General features: G+C 36.4%; 1 protein-coding gene across 1 annotated transcript; it reads left to right on the forward strand.

The window, feature by feature from the left end:
• The first annotated feature begins 139 nt into the window (after positions 1-139).
• LOC127377239 (uncharacterized) lies at positions 140-17479 on the forward strand. The gene is made up of 20 exons (XM_051424961.1): positions 140-188; positions 823-1155; positions 1277-1594; positions 2905-3052; positions 3172-3324; positions 4440-4517; positions 7825-7919; positions 8054-8242; positions 8427-8526; positions 8670-8743; positions 8838-9017; positions 9168-9344; positions 9977-10156; positions 10906-11085; positions 11876-12055; positions 12438-12494; positions 13372-13410; positions 14623-14686; positions 15950-16010; positions 16338-17479. Exons 1-20 carry the CDS (start codon positions 155-157, stop codon positions 16338-16340), a joined length of 2643 nt encoding a protein of 880 aa, XP_051280921.1. The 5' UTR covers positions 140-154; the 3' UTR covers positions 16341-17479.
• The last annotated feature ends 2385 nt before the right edge of the window (positions 17480-19864 follow it).

Consider the following 19864-nt stretch of genomic DNA (forward strand, 5'->3'; position numbering starts at 1 on the left):
TATCATATTCTGTGTTTAGGGCCTAACAGCATGAAAGTATTTCTTTACCCCGCAATGCACCTACAGGAAGCTGCCATCACCACAGTCCATCAGTACAGCTTCCTGAGCGCACACTCTGGTTGTGAAGATTTCGTACTCTTACCATAACATCAAAATGAAGATACTGTGTCTAATTTGGCTTGTTCATGGTGAGTGAGCTTTGATTCACAACTTCATAATCGTCTTTTTATTTATTATAACATTTCTAAAACTGAAACAAATTTCTATTCCTTTTGAAAAAATTAATTTACATTTAAGTTTAATTTAATCAGTTACTGGAAAATCAAAATGTGGATAAGCATCTGTGATATTCTTTAGTGGCACTGGAGTAACCAGTGCCATCCATTGTGCCATATTTGATATTTGAAAATACATTTTAGCAAAGGAAGGTTTTGATGTGTTTTGGATACGTCGCATATTTCACATTCACATATTTTATATATTCCACATGAGGAAATATTTGTTTTATACACTTTCGAATATAATAGTATTTACAGATCCAAATGGTATTTTTCATACGAGTCATTTCATAAGTTAAGGCCCGAAGAGGACAATGTGCTGCCAAACCACACGCACTTTTCATTTTACATTAGGTTTTTTCCATGTGGCCCATTGTTGTTTTTACATGTTTTTGTTTACAAGTTTCACAAGGTTCTTATTAATATTTGGGTCAAACAATGATGTAAATCAGCTAAAAACTAATTGTGGCAGCAAGAGCATTTATCTGACTGCTGTGGTTATGAGAAGTTTCATTCTGATTGGACTTTTCCTTTCTTTTTACAGCAAGTCTTCAGCTTCAGTGTGACAAAGATCAAATATCTGCACATATTGGAGGTCAATTCATTCTTACCTGCAAGTATGAAACAAACCGTTTCCTGTACAGTAAAAAGTACTGGTGCAGAGGGGACGCCAGAAGCACCTGCGAGATTTTGTTAGATTCGGACGGTGTTGCTAAAACTAAATATACACACAGGTCTCACATCATAGATGCAAGGAGTAAAGGGCTGTTTGTGAAAGTCACTGATCTCAAAATTGAGGACACTGGAGTGTACTGGGTTGGGATTGACAAAATGTATGCTGACATCATGACTTTAGTTAATGTGGCTATCACTGAAGGTAAGAAAATGTATATACTATCACAATATCAATCAAACATTTATGGACTTATTTGGATATTTAGTCCTCTATACTGCCAAGCTAACTGAATTCAAACATATCACTTGCTTGTTTGTGCCAGTTCCAGTGTCTAAACCCAGACTTTGGCCCTTGAGCTCTCTGGCGGACAGGCCAACATGCTGGGGGCAGCCGGTGACAGTGCGCTGTGGATGTACAAAGGGCACTACTGTTCAATACACCTGGTATCAAAACACTCCCCACAAGGATTTACTGCTTCACCACTCATCAGACTTATACGTGCACTGTGGCACAGTGGACAAGGACAGCAATTACTACTGCATTGCTAGTAATGCCATAAGTAATCAGCGGAGTGATATTCTGTCTGTGCAGGTTCTGATGCCTGCAGACAACAGCTGTATCTATGTCATTAATATGCAGGGTAAGAACAGATGGGATTTCATATTCTCTCCTATAAATATCAGTGCAAGAATGGGTAACACGTTTAATGAAGCCTGTGTTAATAGTGTTTTATGGATACTGTCAAAATGCCTCATAACTATGAATTATAAGAAATGCTTTAATACATCATAGCGGCATTGTTTTAGAACTTATTTGGATTCAAATATATTAAAATTTGACAGTAAGTACTAGTGCAACAAAAATACATATGTCTAATGTCAAGTATGTTCATAATACCTCACAAGAACATTAATGTCCCTTCTACAACCATAATGGATAATGAGTGTAATTATGGCATGTAAAAATGATTTTATGACAGCTCACATGGGTTTCAAGTTCAAAGTAAAGTGTCAGTTTATCAGTGCTTTTATACAGTGCTTATAGGTGCTGTATTCTAAGCTTGTACATGTTGTTGTGTGTCTTTGTGAAAGCAAGAGCACATTTGACAAGTTTTACTGTACAGTTATAAAGGTCAATGCGAAATAAAACAACCTATCTTTATGCTTTTATTTTGGCACTGGACAGCTTATGGGTGGAAGAAGTAAACAGGAAGTCAAGCCACGAGATGCTGAATTATTCATTGACACACAATTTATGGGTGTTCAAAAGTATGTCTCTGTGTGTGTCCTAGTAAATGAAAAATTTTTCAGTCAGTTTTTTACTATTAATAGGGCTGTGCCTCTGCTTGCTCTGTAACAACACACATGTGACACCTATCACTTGTGTCAGCAACACAGGGTGATGGTTCTTGCCCAAATACAACCTTACCTCACTTCAATAACGGAGTATTGGAAAACCTTAGAGACCTTGCAGAAAGGGATCTTATAACATCTGATTCAAAATGGGTGATTGCGATATTGTAAATGACTGAATACTGATATATTTCATCATTATGAATACTGTTTTTTGAATGACTCTGGCGTACTTATATTATGGATTAAAGCCCTTGTGTGTTTGACTTTGGCGACTCCTAGTGGTCGTATGAAAAAAAGACACTGTGGCAAACAGCAGTGTATACCAACCCCTGCCCCTCATTAACCTCGTAGATGTGACCCCCCCAAAAAAACACGCCATCAGTATCATATTTTAAAGATTAAAAACTGGACATTCTAATAAAAATCCTAAACAAACTTTTTTAAGCTTTAAGTAGGAATACTGAATATCATAGGCTACATTATAAACATGGGCTTTATAGAATATATGGGTCTGATTTGTCTTGAGACTGTTGTGAAATCCTTATTGCACAAGGTACAAGATCGCCATTGTAATGTCTTTTCTTTTAATCATCAGGCCAACCCATTTATGACTGTGCGGACAGAATGAGCACCACCACGGCCAAAACTACACCTCTGACTACCTGCCAAGCTACCATAAAAATCCACTCTGACACGAAAAACCAGTCTATACAAATCAATCAAACTGATCTGTTTTTCACCAGGTTAGACAACACAGCTTTTGTTTTACTCAACTTGATGAATGAATGGTTAAAATGAGATTCATTTGTTAGAATGTCTTAAAATGTTTGCTGAAAACTAATCCAATTTTTGTTCTTTTCAGGGCATGGACAGGGGTGCCATTTTGGTATATGTTGCTGCGTTGGGGTTCTTTTGCATCCTTACTGATTTTCTTGTGCATAGTGATCAAATGTACAAAAGTGAGACACAAACCTGTCAAGAGGAAGGGAAGGAGAGGAAGGCCCAATTTGGCTTAGTGACGTGAATTTCACAGTGGTACTTCTTTGGAAGTCATATCAGACCCGTGGCGCTGGGTGGTGGTTTTATTGACAACACCTGATGGCTTGTCAAGAATCTGGGTCAGCATGTTTAGTTTCTTCTTCATTGTCTTTCTAACGCCACTACCAACACACACAAGTCAACCCAGACCTTTGCTTTCTTTACCAGGATTTCCATTTAATATATTTAAAGAGGTAAAAAAAGAGGAATGAATTTGTCACCATGTTTGCTCAAAAATACTATAGCATTACTGTATTTGTTAAATAATGTATTGAAATAAAACTATTTCAATAAAATTAAGCAACTACAGTACTTTTACAATACCAGCTGGGAATGATGACTAATGATAAATCAGGCATTGTTCTGTGATGCTCTGAGAACATTTCCTTATTTGTAAAAATATGAATTTACTTCATCAGACCAAACTAATAGCCTACGGTTAGTGTTTATTTTTCTTCCATTCTTCTTTGTAATCACGTCATAGAACATTATGAAATAGGGGGCGTGTTTCAGAGCCTGGTCTTTTCGGGAAGCCAACCCACAGATCCTGACCTCAAAAAACACGACTTTCATTGCAATCATGTTTGAACCATCTAGGCCCAAATAAGATACATGCAGTAGTGTTGACTTCTAGTATGGCGGCTTTATTTTGATACATAAAAAAGTGTAATTTGTGTGTGTAAATAAACATGTAAATGTATAACTGGGCAGCGATTATTTCAAGTCTATTCTACGCAAAAAAAAAAAAAACTAAGTTTTAATATGCTTTAAATGTAAAAATAATAAAAAAAATTGTTGTAAAAATGTTTGTAAGTATATTTAGCCACATTAAGTAATGTTTGATTTTGTAGAACTCATCAGTGAAATAAAAGGGAAAAAAGGACTTTCTAAAGAATCTCTACCTTCACTACTGTACATTTGATACAAGGGTTTCAGTCTCTTTTTCATCTTGTTGATATGTAATTTAGGGGCAGTACATATAATACACATACGTACAAATACAAACAAAAAAAAAACATTTCAATGCTATCTTGGTAGCATTGAAATGATGGGAAATTGCGACACATCAGTCTTTCATTAATGTCCCAACAGTAAGCCCATCTTGATGCCTTCTTTTAAGGTTAGTGCTCTGTGCTGGCAACATAAGAGAGGAAGAGATAAGCTTGTGAGGTATGTGTAATTATACACAAGCTGGTGTTTGGTCTTGCATTAACTTGTCCTTACTTTCAGTGTCCTCTGTCTTTCTTTATTTTCTATTCCATTCTATTCTCTGATTCGGAGCTTTCTGGTAAATAATGCCATTTAAACGCTTTTTTGGACTGACTGATAATATCTAGTGACCAGTCTGTTAAGTCATTTGTGCATAATGATATCCAGTAACTTTAATTGAATCTTTACATGGGTTTTCTTTTTTGGTTTTGGTAGTTGTGGTTCTGCTGTAGAAGTGGAAAATGTTCATATTGATTGTTGTTGTTGTTTGTTGTTAAAATTGTGGTCACATGCGCCCCTGGGTTCATAATAAACGGATAACTCTGATGGTTCATGTTCAGAGAATTTATTTAAAAAATGTACAACGGCTGTGTCCAACCTGTGGCCTTTTACTGTATGTACCATCCCCTCTGTCTCTTCCTCTTTCTTGTCTATCTTCAGCTATATTCTATATATAGTTGCTGTTTAGCTTTTTTTTTTATTTAAAATTTTTGGGCACAGGTTTGAGAAAGGGAGTGAAGGCCTTTTCTCATGATAAGAAATTTCCATATCATACATATGTGCCGCTTCCAAATTGTGTGCTTCCTATTGCTGGAACAATCCAGTTCATTTAAATTGGCATTAAAGCATGAATTGATAATATATCAAATTATTGAGATAAGATATGTAAGTTACTGTAACAGTACAGATAATTACTCCAGTGTGTGTGGAATGTATTTTAACTAGTTTCACAGCATTTTAATTACATATAATCACAGATCCTGAGTAGGTTGGCTTTACTGTGATACATACATGAGTGTGATTTGAGAGATAAGTCAATGAAGGACTGTCCGTAAATAAAAAATAAAAATAAAGCTTGCTGTTGTTGGTGCTTTTGTCTTAGTGAGTGCAAACCAATTACGTACTAGTGTGTGGAACTTTTATGAGGGCTATAGAACAAAGATCGTTTCCTCAGAATATAGAGAGATGCAAATGCCTCACCAAGGTATTTGAAAACTAATCTTGTGCACAAACATTGAATCAGCAGTGAGGTGTTTTATGACATGGAAATATACCGTCTCAAAAAATTCCAAGTGTAAAAGAATATGAATATGTTCAGCGCTCATCCTGGACACAGAATCATCATCATCATTGGCTATCATAAGCTAGAAAGCAGAGCTATTGCTTGAAATCTGACCCATACTACTCACATTGTATTGTAGAAACTGTGTGCCATGTTGAACTATTTTGGCTTTTGGATTTGTATGGTTTTTGCAAAAATATTTATTCTGCATTATTACAACTATAAAGATAAAATATGAATTTAAATGTCAACATAATAAAACTTTGAATTCCCAAATTTCCTGTGCAAAGTCCTGTGCAATGGTTTTGGAGGCTCTTTCATCTGGTTTCCATTTAATTATGAGAAGGAAGAAGAGAAAAAATTGTGAAAGAAAACGTTTTTTTTACTCAGGGAAGTACATCACTTCCTCATATTGAATGTACCAGGGTTGGGCCCATTACATCACCCTCTATGAATTCCTTGTTCCATGGTCTACATGGTTTGCACAGGGATGGCAAATTGTGGTTCAATGGTTATCAGAAGACACATCAGTCATAATAACCATGTATGATTTATATAGAAAACAACCTTCACATTCACCATAGAGATCACAACAGTGAAGCCTTCTTTACATCTTTAACGTTAGTGCTCTATACTGACAATATATGAACCCACCCAACAGCAATATAGGGGATAGGTACTGAAGAGGGGGGCCTTCTAGGCATCTATTCAATTCAATTCAATTCAATTTTATTTGTATAGCGCCAATTCATAACAGAAGTTATCTCAGGACACTTTTCAAATAGAGCAGGTCTAGACCGAACTCTTTAAAACATTATAACAGCTGTGCCTATTGGCCCAGGATCACATAAGCCATGTGCGGTAATATTTTATACAACAGCTAAAAAGACTTTTGGAGACAGGTTGTAACACATTGGACGGTCTTTACAGACTCAATGATTGGAATCGTTTTTTGATAGCCTAAATGAGTCATCAGCATTCATAAATGTGCAAAGACTTATGTTTTTGTGTTGTTTGGAGTTTATGTTAACTTATCTAAATTGTGATCCATGTGGCTTTTTTTTTATTTAGTACTTCAATTTCATTTCGTTTGGGTGTATTTGTGGGTTAAGTAGTTGTATACTCATTAGTAAACCTGATGAAGTTTAGGAAGTGCGTCACCGCTTACAAAGCCACGCCTGTTCCCACAAAAACCGCAGGCGTCACGGACTTGGCTTATTTCTCCACTGTGAAGGCAGCGGCAGACGTAGTAAGGATTATTCACTAACTTCACATTTACTGGGTAAGTCAGAAGTTGATTCCTTGCTTTAACAAACTGCGCTATCAAAACTAACCACAACCAGAACGGCGATAACGCCTTTGTCGGGACGTTGACGTTAGCTAACTGATAGCTAGCTAACGCGGCCATGGCTCTTTTGCGATTTCAGGAATTTAGTAATGTATTTGACATGAGCAAACGTAAACACGCAGTTGAACACAGATTAACGCATTCCCCCCCACCATGAGGGCCTACCGGACATTTCGGCACATGTCGTATTTGAGTTAAAGTTAGATTTATATGTAAACGCCGTTAGTTTCACTGATGCGGTGACGCCCACAGTGTTTTAACGTTAGATTGAGGAAAATGCAAGTTAGGAAGTAACGCGAGTGATCTCGTAGTTTTGAGAGCTGATATCCGACTGCTGTATTGGCATCTTGGTCTTTATCTTATTTAAATATATGCCGAATTTGCCAGTCGAAGCTGTCGCTACAGAAGAATTGTGAATTAACTTAACGTCAGTTCGGTAAGATTGGACACGTTGGCAGTGTCACAATACTTCTCTAATATTGACAGATTTTGAATGGAGTTTGGTGTGATGTTTTTTTTTTTCCATTAGGCGACAAAGCTCAAGGCTCAGCGCATTTAGCCATGACCAGGAAACGCAGATTTGAGATATTTATTGTTATTACTGATATTGGGTATTTAACCTAAACTGAACTAACATAATAATTCGATGTAACGTAATAACGTTTGTAACGTTAACTCGCTGTTATCGATGACTTTGATAACCCAGGTAACGTTACATGTCTGTAATCTAACAGCTAACCTAGCTAATGTGTTCCGCGGAGAGGGCCCTGCTTGAATGGAGTCGACGCTAGTATCAAGCATCTTAACCAAGGAAATGCCCTTATTCTGTTACTCACTTCTTTGTTTATCTTTGCCAGAGAGGCTGACTTGACTTCAGCCGAATTACCAGATCCCGCCATGGGCGTCACTTACTTCCTTTTGTGCTGTCTCAGCCTCGCCATTACTGCTCAAGGTGAGCGGCAGTGCCCATAAGCCTGTCACATATTGTTTTATTACACACACAAGCTGGTGTTTGGTCTGGCGTTAACCTGTCCTTACTTTTAGTGTTCACTGTTCTCTCTCTCTCTCTCTTTATCTTCATTATAGCTCAAGACTGTTCCAGACCAGTTGGAGGACCAAACATGGTTTTGAAGGACAAAGACATTCTTTTAGAAACGTTCCCAGATGGGACCCAGGTTACTTTTGCCTGTGAGGTTGGCTACATATCTGCAGGAGGGTCTGCAATCAGTATTTGTCAAGGAGGCAGTTGGACTCCTGTCAGGCTGAAGTGCGAGAGTGAATATTACCAATTTCTATTCTCCATTCTCTGATTTAGAGCCTTCTAGTAAAATATTTATCTTTCAACATATACGACAACACTCTTTTAGATTAGTGACTGGTAATATATTGTGACCAGTCTGTTGTCGTTTGTGCATAATGATATCCAGATTTTTTAAAAATGTATTTTTTCTTGTTTCAGGAAAGAACTGTGGTCCCATTGGAGAAGTGGAAAATGGAAATGTTGATTACCCCGAAGGGACGGAGTTTGGTGATAGAGCTGTGATCACTTGTCACGATGGGTTAGTAATAAACTGATAATACTGATGGTTCAAGGAATTTATTTTTAATATATAACTGTGTGTAGTGTATTTAAACTATTTAAAAATATCAGCACCCATTATGTTTCCTGTCCAAAGTCTAACTTTTTTTTTTTTATTCTTAGTTTTATACTGGTTGGTAAAGATAAAATATATTGTCAAGACAAAGGGTGGGCCAACAGGTTGCCTGTATGTGAAGGTTGGTAATCAGTATTTGTTTAATTCATGGCAGATAAATGAATAAAAAAAACCCGTCTGTTTCCGTTCTAAGAGATGTCATTTTTATTTTGCAGTGGTGAGTTGTGATCCGCCCCCTGCAGTGGCAGATGGCACCTTCAAGCCAGTCAGTGAATCCTATTCCTATAGAGACGTTGTACAGTACAGTTGCCAAAAAGGTTATACACTCAATGGATCAATTTCAGCCTCATGTTCAGATGATGGAACGTTTCAGCCTGCTCCTCCCTCGTGTATCAGTAAGAGTTTTACATTTACCCCCCCCCCCAACCTTTTCTCAACAGTTTCTCAATTTAATCTCAGCTGTCACTGATGCACTCACATACTCTGGAAAAGGTTATTCTGGACAATTGTATTAATTTCTTATATTAATTTTCTTTTGTATGCAGTGGTTCGCTGCAGTGATCCCCAAGTAGACAATGCTGAATTGACAGAAGGTTCACAACGCGTTTATGGATACATGGCTACAGTGACATTCAAGTGCAAAACTGGATTTATGATGACAGGAGCGAATTCCCAGAGGTGTGAGATAAACAGTCAGTGGTCGCCTCCACTGAGTTGTAAACGTAAGTCAAATGAAAAGTACTACTTGATTTTGGTCTACAAATGTACACTACTCACAAAAAGTTAGGGATATTCCACTTTTGGGTGAAATTTATGGAAAATGGAAAAAGTTGATGCTATAGTGATATTATATCATGAAAGTAGGGCATTTAAGTAGAAGGTCAAATTAAGATCACCTGGAAAGGTTATAGTGCATTTTATGTACATTCTGAAATTTCATCCGAAAGCCGAATATCCCTAACTTTTTGTGAGTAGTGTAAGTGAACCTGTTACTATCTTTTTCGATAATTAGATTAGATTTACTGTGGTTAGTTTTTAGATTACATTTGCGTTGTTTTTTTTTTTTGTTTCTTTTTTGCATGTGTTTTAAAATTCAGGAAGTACCAAAAACACGTCGGCAATTTTTTGCTCTTGCTCAAATGACTCATAATTAATAATGTATATTTTGAAATCACTACAGTAGGGAAAAAAAAAAAATTCAGGATAAATCCATAAAATGACAAAACAATGAACAAATGACCAATAGCAGCAATTGATCACAGCCAGCTAGTAAACTTGCAGTATTCTGTGATTTTTGAAATGCATTACTTAGTCTTAATAAAAACTCTATTTTCATGTCATTTTTATTTTGCAGTGATAACTTGTAAACTACCACCTACAGTTGAGAATGGTTCCTTTAGTCCAAACAAAACGTCCTATAACTATGGAGAAGCTGTACAATACAGTTGCCAAAAAAATTACACACTCAGTGGAGCAAAATCAGTCACATGTTCAGATAACGGAATATTTACACCTGGTCCTCCAACATGTATCCGTAAGTGTTTTTATTTTTTCCTCCCAATATAGTTTCAGCTGCGATGGTTCAGTTTGAAGGTCCTAATATTGAAAATGCTGATTAAATTTATGAAGTTATGAAATCACCAAAGCTGAAAATGGATTTATCCTGAAATTTTTAATGTGAAGTCGTCTAACACACGTCCTCTGTTTTTAACAAATAACTTTCAAAAAATTATATAAATATTGACTTTACATATGAAGGAGGTTTGAAGTAGCCTTCAGAGTCTGAGTCATAGACTAACTAGTTTCTAGAACCTATGTATAAATCAATAATGTAATTCAAGTGGTAAAAGTACTACTTGATTTTGGTCTGCAAATGTAAGTGAACCTGTTATTATCTTATAACATGAGTGTATATTTAGATTTACTGTGGTTAGTTTTTAGATTATATTTGCATTGTTTTTTTTCCTTTTTTTTTTCTTTCCTTTTGCTAGTTTATTTAAATGAAGTGTTTTTAAAATTCAGGAAGTACCAAAAACACTTCGGCAATTTTTTGCTCTTGCTCAAATGACTCATAATAATAATAATAATAATGTATATTTTGAAATCACTAAAGTAGGGGGAAAAAAAAATTTCAGGATAAATCCATATAATGACAAAACAATGAACAAATGACCAATAGCAGCAATTGATCACAGCCAGCTAATAAACTTGCAGTATTCTGTGATTTTTGAAATGCATTACTATATTATAAAAACTCTATTTTCATGTCATTTTATTTTGCAGTGATAACTTGTAAACTACCACCTACAATTGAGAATGGCTCCTTTAGTCCAAACAAAGCGTCCTATAACTATGGAGAAGCTGTACAATACAGTTGCCAAAAAGGTTACACACTCAGTGGAGCAAAATCAGTCACGTGTTCAGATAACGGAATATTTACACCTGGTCCTCCAACATGTATCCGTAAGCGTTTTTATTTTTTCCTCCCAATGTAGTTTCAGCTGCGACTGATGTTCTTTGGCTGCAATGGTTCAGTGTGAAGGTCCTAATATTGAAAATGCTGATTGAATTTATGAAGTTATGAAATCACCAAAGCTGAAAATGGATTTATCCTGAAATTTTTAATGTGAAGTCTTCTAACACACGTCCTCTGTTTTTAACAAATAAGTTTCACAAAATTATATAAATATTGCCTTTACATATGAAGGAGGTTTGAAGTAGCCTTCTGAGTCTGAGTCATAGACTAACTAGTTTCTAGAACCTATGTATAAATCAATAATGTAATTCAAGTGGTCGCTTCCACTTATTTGTAAACGTAAGTCAAATGAAAAGTACTACTTGATTTTGGTCTGCAAATGTAAGTGAACCTGTTATTATCTTATAACATGACTGTATATTTAGATTTACTGTGGTTAGTTTTTAGATTATATTTGCATTGTTTTTTTTCCTTTTTTTTCTTCCTTTTGCTAGTTTATTTAATTGAAGTGTTTTTAAAATTCAGGAAGTACCAAAAACACTTCGGCAATTTTTTGCTCTTGCTCAAATGACTCATAATTAATAATGTATATTTTGAAATCACTACAGTAGGGGAAAAAAAAATTTCAGGATAAATCCATATAATGACAAAACAATGAACAAATGACCAATAGCAGCAATTGATCACAGCCAGCTAATAAACTTGCAGTATTCTGTGATTTTTGAATTGCATTACTATATTATAAAAACTCTATTTTCATGTCATTTTATTTTGCAGTGATAACTTGTAAACTACCACCTACAATTGAGAATGGCTCCTTTAGTCCAAACAAAGCGTTCTATAACTATGGAGAAGCTGTACAATACAGTTGCCAAAAAGGGTACACACTCAGTGGAGCAAAATCAGTCACATGTTCAGATAACGGAATATTTACACCTGGTCCTCCAACATGTATCCGTAAGTGTTTCTATTTTTTCCTCCCAATGTAGTTTCAGCTGCGACTGATGTTCTTTGCCTGCAATGGTTCAGTGTGAAGGTGCTAAAATTGAAAATGCTGATTGAATTTATGAAGTTATGAAATCACCAAAGCTGAAAATGGATTTATCCTGACATTTTAATGTGAAGTCTTCTAACACACGTCGTCTGTTTTAACGAATAACTTTCACAAAATTATATAAATATTGCCTTTTCATATGAAGGAGGTTTGAAGTAGCCTTCAGAGTCTGAGTCATAGACTAACTAGTTTCTAGAACCTATGTATAAATCAATAATGTAATTCAAGTGAATAAGTTTATCAATGTGAATCTTGACACACCGTTGATTACTCATGTTTTTGCAGGGTCAACAACACCTCCGACCACCACTACTACTACCACCACCACAGAGCCGCCAACAGGTAGAGTTCATGTTAATGCCTAAGAACCATCTAAAGCCCTATAGTACAGCATGTTCGATAGATGAAATGCCGCAAATTGTTTTGGGTGATCGTTTAGGCTTTTGGTATCAATCATCTCACAGTATCAAATCTGTTGAATATGTCATGGATCAAACTGCTGTCATTGTGTTTGTGTGAAGGAGTTACAGTTTAATGATCCTGTTCATGGTGTGTGTGTGTATATATAGTTAAAAGCATAAACAAGCCTTCTACTAGATTATGATATATCAATATGAAATCCAATTACAGATTTGATCTATACAATAGACTCTGGAAATAATTACAGAATTTTCCTTTGCCAAGAAATCTGTCTGTAACACAGATGTGTTACTGCTTCTGTTTGTTAGGGCTGAGCAATATTAATGTTTTCACATATATTGCTTTTTACCTTGTACAAAATTCCAACATGCCAACTAATTTTAAAAATCCCAAAAGTTTGAAATGTAACAATCGCATTAATCGTAAGTATACTGCCCTTTTTTTGAAGGCGTTTTTAAGATAAAATCTCAACAGATTTAATATAATAGAATTTTCTGAATATGTATAAATCATTTATGCAGTCCAGTCACACTATTGTTAAAACTCTTGTGCCAGCCACTGCCAAACATCATAACGTCCTACACCTAACATTTTCCTCAAAACATTGCTCATCCCTAGTTGATACAGAATATGGACTTGGTTTTCAAGCTTTAACTGTACATCTCTTCTTCAGCTACTCCTGGCTCAACTCCTCATAGTAATCCCTTATGTTAAATTAGTTTCTTTTTCTGTAACAGATAAGCATTTTGGTGTAATCAAACAACCATTTGACACAATTCTGTCCTTGTTCTTTTTACAGGCAATGGAGAAACAGTCAAGGTGATGCTGATTGTTCTTGGTAAGTTTCATCCTTCATTCTTGAACTGTAAATCAAAAATGTCAAATACTATTGAACCAAATAAATTCACGATGGCCTCAGAAGAACATCATTTTTATATTACAGTAGACTAAAGAGTTCTTCTGGAGGTATCCTTATGTGGTAATTGATGGATGTGTCACATTCCTGTCAATTTACTGTGGCTTGTGTTTTGTACAGGGCTGCACCTAACTATAACCTTTTTTTTTTAAAATCAATTAATGATTAATTTATGCTTAGTCAAAATATGTTATTGTATTATAACAATTAATTTACTCAAACTAAATATTAAGCCATGTCTCATTAATATTTCACTCATTTTATTCAATTACCATCCTGAAAAAGATAAGCTACAGGGGGAGCGGGTCCTCTTCCACAGAGGCTGCCATATTTAACTGCCATATTTCTACAGTATCACACAACGGGCAAACCAATCACCGGCTGTAGAGTTTTGCAGCCAGCATTATTTCTCCTACATGCTTGGAAGGCTGAGCTGTATTCAAATGGTTGCAGTCTTCAACTTCACTGCTAGGTGGCGCTAAATCCTACAAACTGGATCTTTTTAAAATCAGTCTTATTTCCTATATTGTTGTTGTAGTAGTCGTAGTAATTATTATTATTATTATTATTATTAGAATATTTGTCAAATGGCTGGTCAGAAAACCTGTGATTGTGTCGTGCTGGGATGTTCGGCTTTGAGCAATGTTGGTGGCACTTCACATTGCCTCTTTTCAGAATGCCCGGGTAGCCAAGCAGCATTTTTATTTTATTTTTTTTCCCATTTAATTTTCTGTCATTTCATTTGGGTTTTTTAATGGTCTGCCCCCAAGGAACGGACGCCGCTGCTCAACGAAAGGCGCTCAGCAGCTCAGTTCACACACTGAGGCAAAGGGCGAGTGAGAAACAACAGCTGTAGAGCCACAATAGATTCACACCGTCTCTGTGAATTAGGGGTTTATTTCAATTCAACACATTATGCAAATTGTTACGCACATGGACCTATTTCTGTAATTGATTATGTGGACAACTCTGCCATGGATAGAAAGCGCTGTATTGCCTTACCTTGCGTGGCACCCTTTGCCATCAGTGTGTGAATGGGTAAATGTGACCAGTCCTAAGTCCATTTACATTTGTTGTCCTCATTGGTCTCATGACCAATCAACCATCTCCGTTTTTTTTCCCCCATCAAAATAGCTGTCATCGGCACTTCCGGCATCTGCCTGCTCTGCGCGTTCTGCATCTACAAAAAAAAACGAGGGTAACATGTTTCGAATGTTTTATTTGTCTATGCAGACTAACTCTTTAACAGTTAATGGCATTAACAATGCTTGATCCTTGTCCTGTGCCTTCTCCAACCTTTTTGTGTCAGTGTTGTGCGTTTAGCCTGATGCTGAGCTTTCTGTCTCTCAAGTGTTATTAAGTGTTGCATGTTGCAATTGTGTGCTTTTGTATGGCTTTTTGATAAAGGTTTTTTTCTACCGCAGTGTCAATGTTGTCATAAGGAGGCGCTGTAATAAGCTCTCAAAGCACTCCCCTACACAGAGCTGTAGGCTACTCAGAAATGGCTCTGCCCCAAGTTCCTTACGGTGGTTTTAATGAAGTGTTGAAACACTCATTCAAATGTGGAGGTCAACTGGCAACAGATTAGTGTTGTTGTCAACACAAACTCTGTTAAGTTAAAATACAATCTGTAATTTCTGTTTGTGTTCACTAGTTTTTATTTTTTATATCAGCTAATTTTAACTCTCAAACAGAAAGTAGTGGTTGTTGGTATTTCACATTTCTCTAAATGTTGGGGTAGAGTTTGTGTGTAATGCCTAATCGACTGTATAGGAGGGTGTGTCTAAAAAAACAAACAATTTACTTAATAAACCCTGTCACACCACTTCTTATAAAGTTGTTAAACCTAAAAACAACTTGGTACCCCTAGGCCCCGAAATGTCTGCCATCAATATTTGGTCATGGATAAAAAGACCAGTGAAATTAAATATGAGAAAAATGTGACAACAGAACATTTGGTGGCTTAGTCATAGATTTCTTTGTGCAGACGAGTTGTGTGTTCTTTACGTTTTAATTATAAATACAAAATGTGAAGAACACTCACTGACTTATTTTTTATTTTATCCTGATTTCAAATTTCCGAACACCAGGCCACATGATATAAATATAAATATAAATATAAATATAAAAAGGTTATTTTGCAGTGCAACAACAAACTCCACATGCACCTTTCTGTGTGCTTGATGTTGCTGTGGTGACCTGTTTTCTGCTCTTAGAAATGAACAGGTACTGTTTTGCATCTCACATATAAATTTGGATATTTCGGCTGTGAGAGACCGATAATGGCATCAGACAGGCCTGGTGTTTGTGTGTGTGTGTGTGTCTGAGATGTCTTTTTGTAAATGGGTGGTCGGTAGTCTTACGGGTGAAGAGAGTGTCTGGGCTTCCTGGAGCTCTTCTTGTCCTTGTCTGCCTGGTCATACATAAGCTGTAATGTTGACCAGTTAATATTGGATTACAGCTCTGGAAGAGGTGGTCCTGACAAGGAAGCTCCCAAATCTGAAGAGGAAGTAGCACTCTCGGTAAGAAGATAGACCACCAAGTGCGCTTGAACTCATTTATTCCAAATGAACCGATAATGTAGTGACGAGCAAGAATAATATGTGACAGTGTGGCCAGAAGCTTTCCTATTACTTCACACTGTATTTGCATGATGTTTTAATGTTCAAGATTTTTTTTTTCCTTCCATGTTATCCTGGGCACCCAACTAACCTGCTGGACAACATCCTTTTAAACCTTTCACAGTTCTTTATTCCTCTCTTCCACAGGGTTGATCAGGTTTTCACACTTTGTTTAAAATGTCTGATTTTAATAACATTTCTATTTTTTTTTTTTTTTTCCTCCTGCAGTAAGCGGGCCACTCCTGTTGCTGCAACATTACTGCGTGTAAAATGACGGAAGAAGAAGGAATCGCACTGGACTAGTCCTTGAATGTATTTGTGCTGCCTATGTGCTTGCGGGTGGCACAGGCATACGAAACCCTGAAAAATGTTTCTCAACGGCAATCTGAGATTAAGCAGTTTGAACTCAATCCTTATGCTTTGAATGGTTCTTCTAATAATAATTTCCATCTCTGATAGACTACTCATAACTACTACTTTCCTTTTCTGAGTAATCAAATTGTTTTATGTGGGATTCTTTCACTTTTACAACATCAACAGTTTTTCTGTAATCATGAAAGAATGCGTTTTTATGTTGATCAGAGGCCATGTTGATTTAAACTAGCACTATTTCTCAGAGCACAGCTCACCTTGGCCAATGTAGCTCAGTTACACAGCTGGTCTAAAAATAAGCAAAATGAAGAGCGAATGTTTGCATGGTTCACCTTAAACTAACTCCTAGCTAATAAACCAGATATCTAGTCTTGTAGAGTCAACTTCCACCATCACAGATATCAGTGGGATAAATTAAAGTCCCTAGTCTAGTGCCTGAATATAAGGCATGTTCCATATGCCTTAATACAGAAAGCCAAGTGTTTTAGCTTGTGTGTCACTTGTGTGTTTGTCTGTGAATTATATACATGTTAACACAGTTGTTTGGGTTTAACTGGCTTAATTGTGAGCCTTCCTTAACTTAATGTTTATGCTAAGGAATTCGCTCTGTTCAATGTTGGCACAGTGTTTTGTGCCATCCAGCTTCACGAAATTAAGTTTCTTCTTTTTCTTTCGCAGTTTATTTGACTTTTTTCCCCCCTCCCTTCAAAGTGTTTTGTAGATATCTCTCTTGTCCACTGTTATTTTCAGTTTAATACCTTTTTAATGAGAGGAATACTTTGAGTATCAGGGTGCATAAAATGCATCTGTTACATAAGGATGTATAGACTGTGATCTTGTAAATTTTTGCACTTGCCTGGCTTTTTAGCTCTATTTATTGATCGTGATGGTTGAACATCTTTAAGATTTTTGTGTTTTGAGGAGACGGGTGAAGAATTGCTAATACAATTGGCACTACTTTTGTAATCAATTGATGGAATAAAACAACAAAGACGACACCAGTGTATTCACAATGTACTCTTTATATATAGTTTACATACAATATGTACACAAGATTTCATTAAATCTAGTTTTATCCTGCTGTGGAAATGTGCTATTAAGCAGTGGAGCTTGAAAGGTTAATACATGTTTGTCAACCCTTCTGCATATACAGAAATTACATTAGTGAGAAAAGTATTTTATCATCCATGTGACAGTTGAACCATCTGATATGCAGTATACATGTGTAGCTATGCATGAATATGCTACTGTATATAATACGGAGGTTATCTGCTACCACTGTACATTTATCATGGAGAAATAAGAAAAAAAAAAGTTCACTTTAAGGCTCATAGATGCTAAAAATTAAAACTTGTGGACATGGTTTATTGTCCCAAATATTTTATGGAAGTTATAACATCTTTTAATAATGATAATTGAATCAGTCTATAGCTACTGTAGAAATATTTTGTACTGTGGGTACAAAGACTACTCAAAAATAATTCCTCAAATATCTTCTCTTAGAGTGCCACCTGGAGGATTTGACAGACTAGAAACGCTCCATTGATAAAGTTGGCATAGAAACGTCCAGTGGTGGGATGTTACAAGTCCATTTACTCAACAGTACTAGAGTACAATTTTAAGGTACTTGTACAGACTTATATTTAGTTAATGCTTCTTTATAGTTGCATCACTACATTTCAAAGAAAAATATTTTACTTTTTACTTGACATTTATTTGACTGCTGCATTACTTAACAATAAATAATTGTTAATAATAAATGAAGTCAATCAGTTTAGACATCAGTGAGAGATCCAGCTTGGATGGAGAACTCAAGAAGCTGGTGACCACTGTAAGAGTAAAACAAACTTTCACTGCAGTCAATCGGTCCGTAAAATAAAGAGCACAGCGTAGTTCCAAAATCCTCCTCAAGGTACGATGAGATCTGTCCTTCACTGTAACCGATTTCAAATGGTGCTAGAAACAAAAACAGACTCTGAACACCGAAAGAAATCGGTCAACCTTGGATTCAGGACAAAAGAGCTTGAGCTGTCAAAACATCACTGTAGACTGGTGGATAGTAGTCCACGGAGTAGAGCCTCAGGGAGCGATACTTTGAGAGAAGTGAAATTGTCTCTGGACACCTCTTCACAGCTGCCTGATGCTGGCTAGTGAAATACACTGCTCACCCTTAAGTGGACTGCATAGTTAAAACTAGATGCAGCGTGTGTGATGTCTCCCATAGATTTCTGAAGGGTTTTTAATGTTTATTTCTGCTGTAAATTTGGACATTTTATATGGGGCCTTAAGGAGATTGATTACTTCTGTAGCCAGCTTTAAGTGGCCATTGGAGGAACTGCAGTTTTTGATACTTCCGTGTTGGCTTCATTTGCCGGCAATGGAGGTTGCCGCTTGTTCCCACCCCAAGAACACTGATTTCAAATGGTGCTAGATAGATGACAATACTCTAAGCCACCATCTGAAACCAGCTTCCAAGGGGGGCTCTTCTGACAATAGGCACCCTTCTGTGGCGTAAAACACACTGAATCTAAAAAATAATGGAAAATAGTGGAAAACAATTAGTAAGAATAGTTGCTAGTTTGATCAAATAAAACACGATTCTCAATTATAATGGCTGTGGTACAACTAGGAAACATTTCAGTTAGAACAGGAAATGGAAAGATATTTGAGTGTACATAAATAGTTCAGATGCAGCAGTGGACACACCCAGCCTGATATCTGCATGTACTGTAATTAATACAGAGCCTAAGAAAGATATGGTAGATGTGAAGCAATTACTGATATGGCAGTAGCGTGAGACAAAGCCCAGACTTAGGAGCCTGAAACACATGCAAACTGTAATAGTTTCATTACTGGAATTAATACTTTGAAAGGGGGAAAAGGTGTTATGGAAACAGAGGTTGAAACAGCTTGGGATTCCTGAAATCCAGGCCCACGCAGCGAATTCTCTAAAGTACGCCACATTTTTAGATTAATTACGTTGTCGTATTTGTCGCCACTGAACTAATTAATGTTAAGTATTATTTATTTCTCATCCGGCACTTCACTTTTAACACTCATCACCTGAAATTGTAAAAGTGGCACTGAGAAAATAGAAAGACATCTCTCATGGAACGGTCGAATGTAAGCAACTGTAAAAAAAATAAAAATAAAATGTAGAAACTACCCATTGGATGTTCTGTTTGCAGATTTGAATTATGCATTAAACAAACACCCACAATAATATGACACAAGTATGCGTGGCATTTCATCATAATAGACTTACACTGGTTCCTTCTTTCAGTGGGGAAAGCTGACTTCAATAAAATATGTGAGAGGACACTGAAAAGATAACAGCTGTTAGAGGGATTGTCATTAAGTCTTCATCTGGAGGTCTTACCACT

This window comes from Dicentrarchus labrax, unplaced genomic scaffold (assembly GCF_905237075.1).
Source record: "Dicentrarchus labrax unplaced genomic scaffold, dlabrax2021, whole genome shotgun sequence".
Classification (NCBI taxonomy): Eukaryota; Metazoa; Chordata; class Actinopteri; family Moronidae; genus Dicentrarchus; species Dicentrarchus labrax.

Excerpts from the sequence above, each read along its gene's own strand:
- LOC127377239 (XM_051424961.1), top strand. The coding sequence starts at position 155 with ATGAAGATACTGTGTCTAATTTGGCTTGTTCATG. Across the intron at positions 11,086-11,875 it reads TGGTCCTCCAACATGTATCC|TGATAACTTGTAAACTACCA; the intron begins GTAAGCGTTTTT and ends TTTATTTTGCAG. Across the intron at positions 12,056-12,437 it reads TGGTCCTCCAACATGTATCC|GGTCAACAACACCTCCGACC; the intron begins GTAAGTGTTTCT and ends ATGTTTTTGCAG.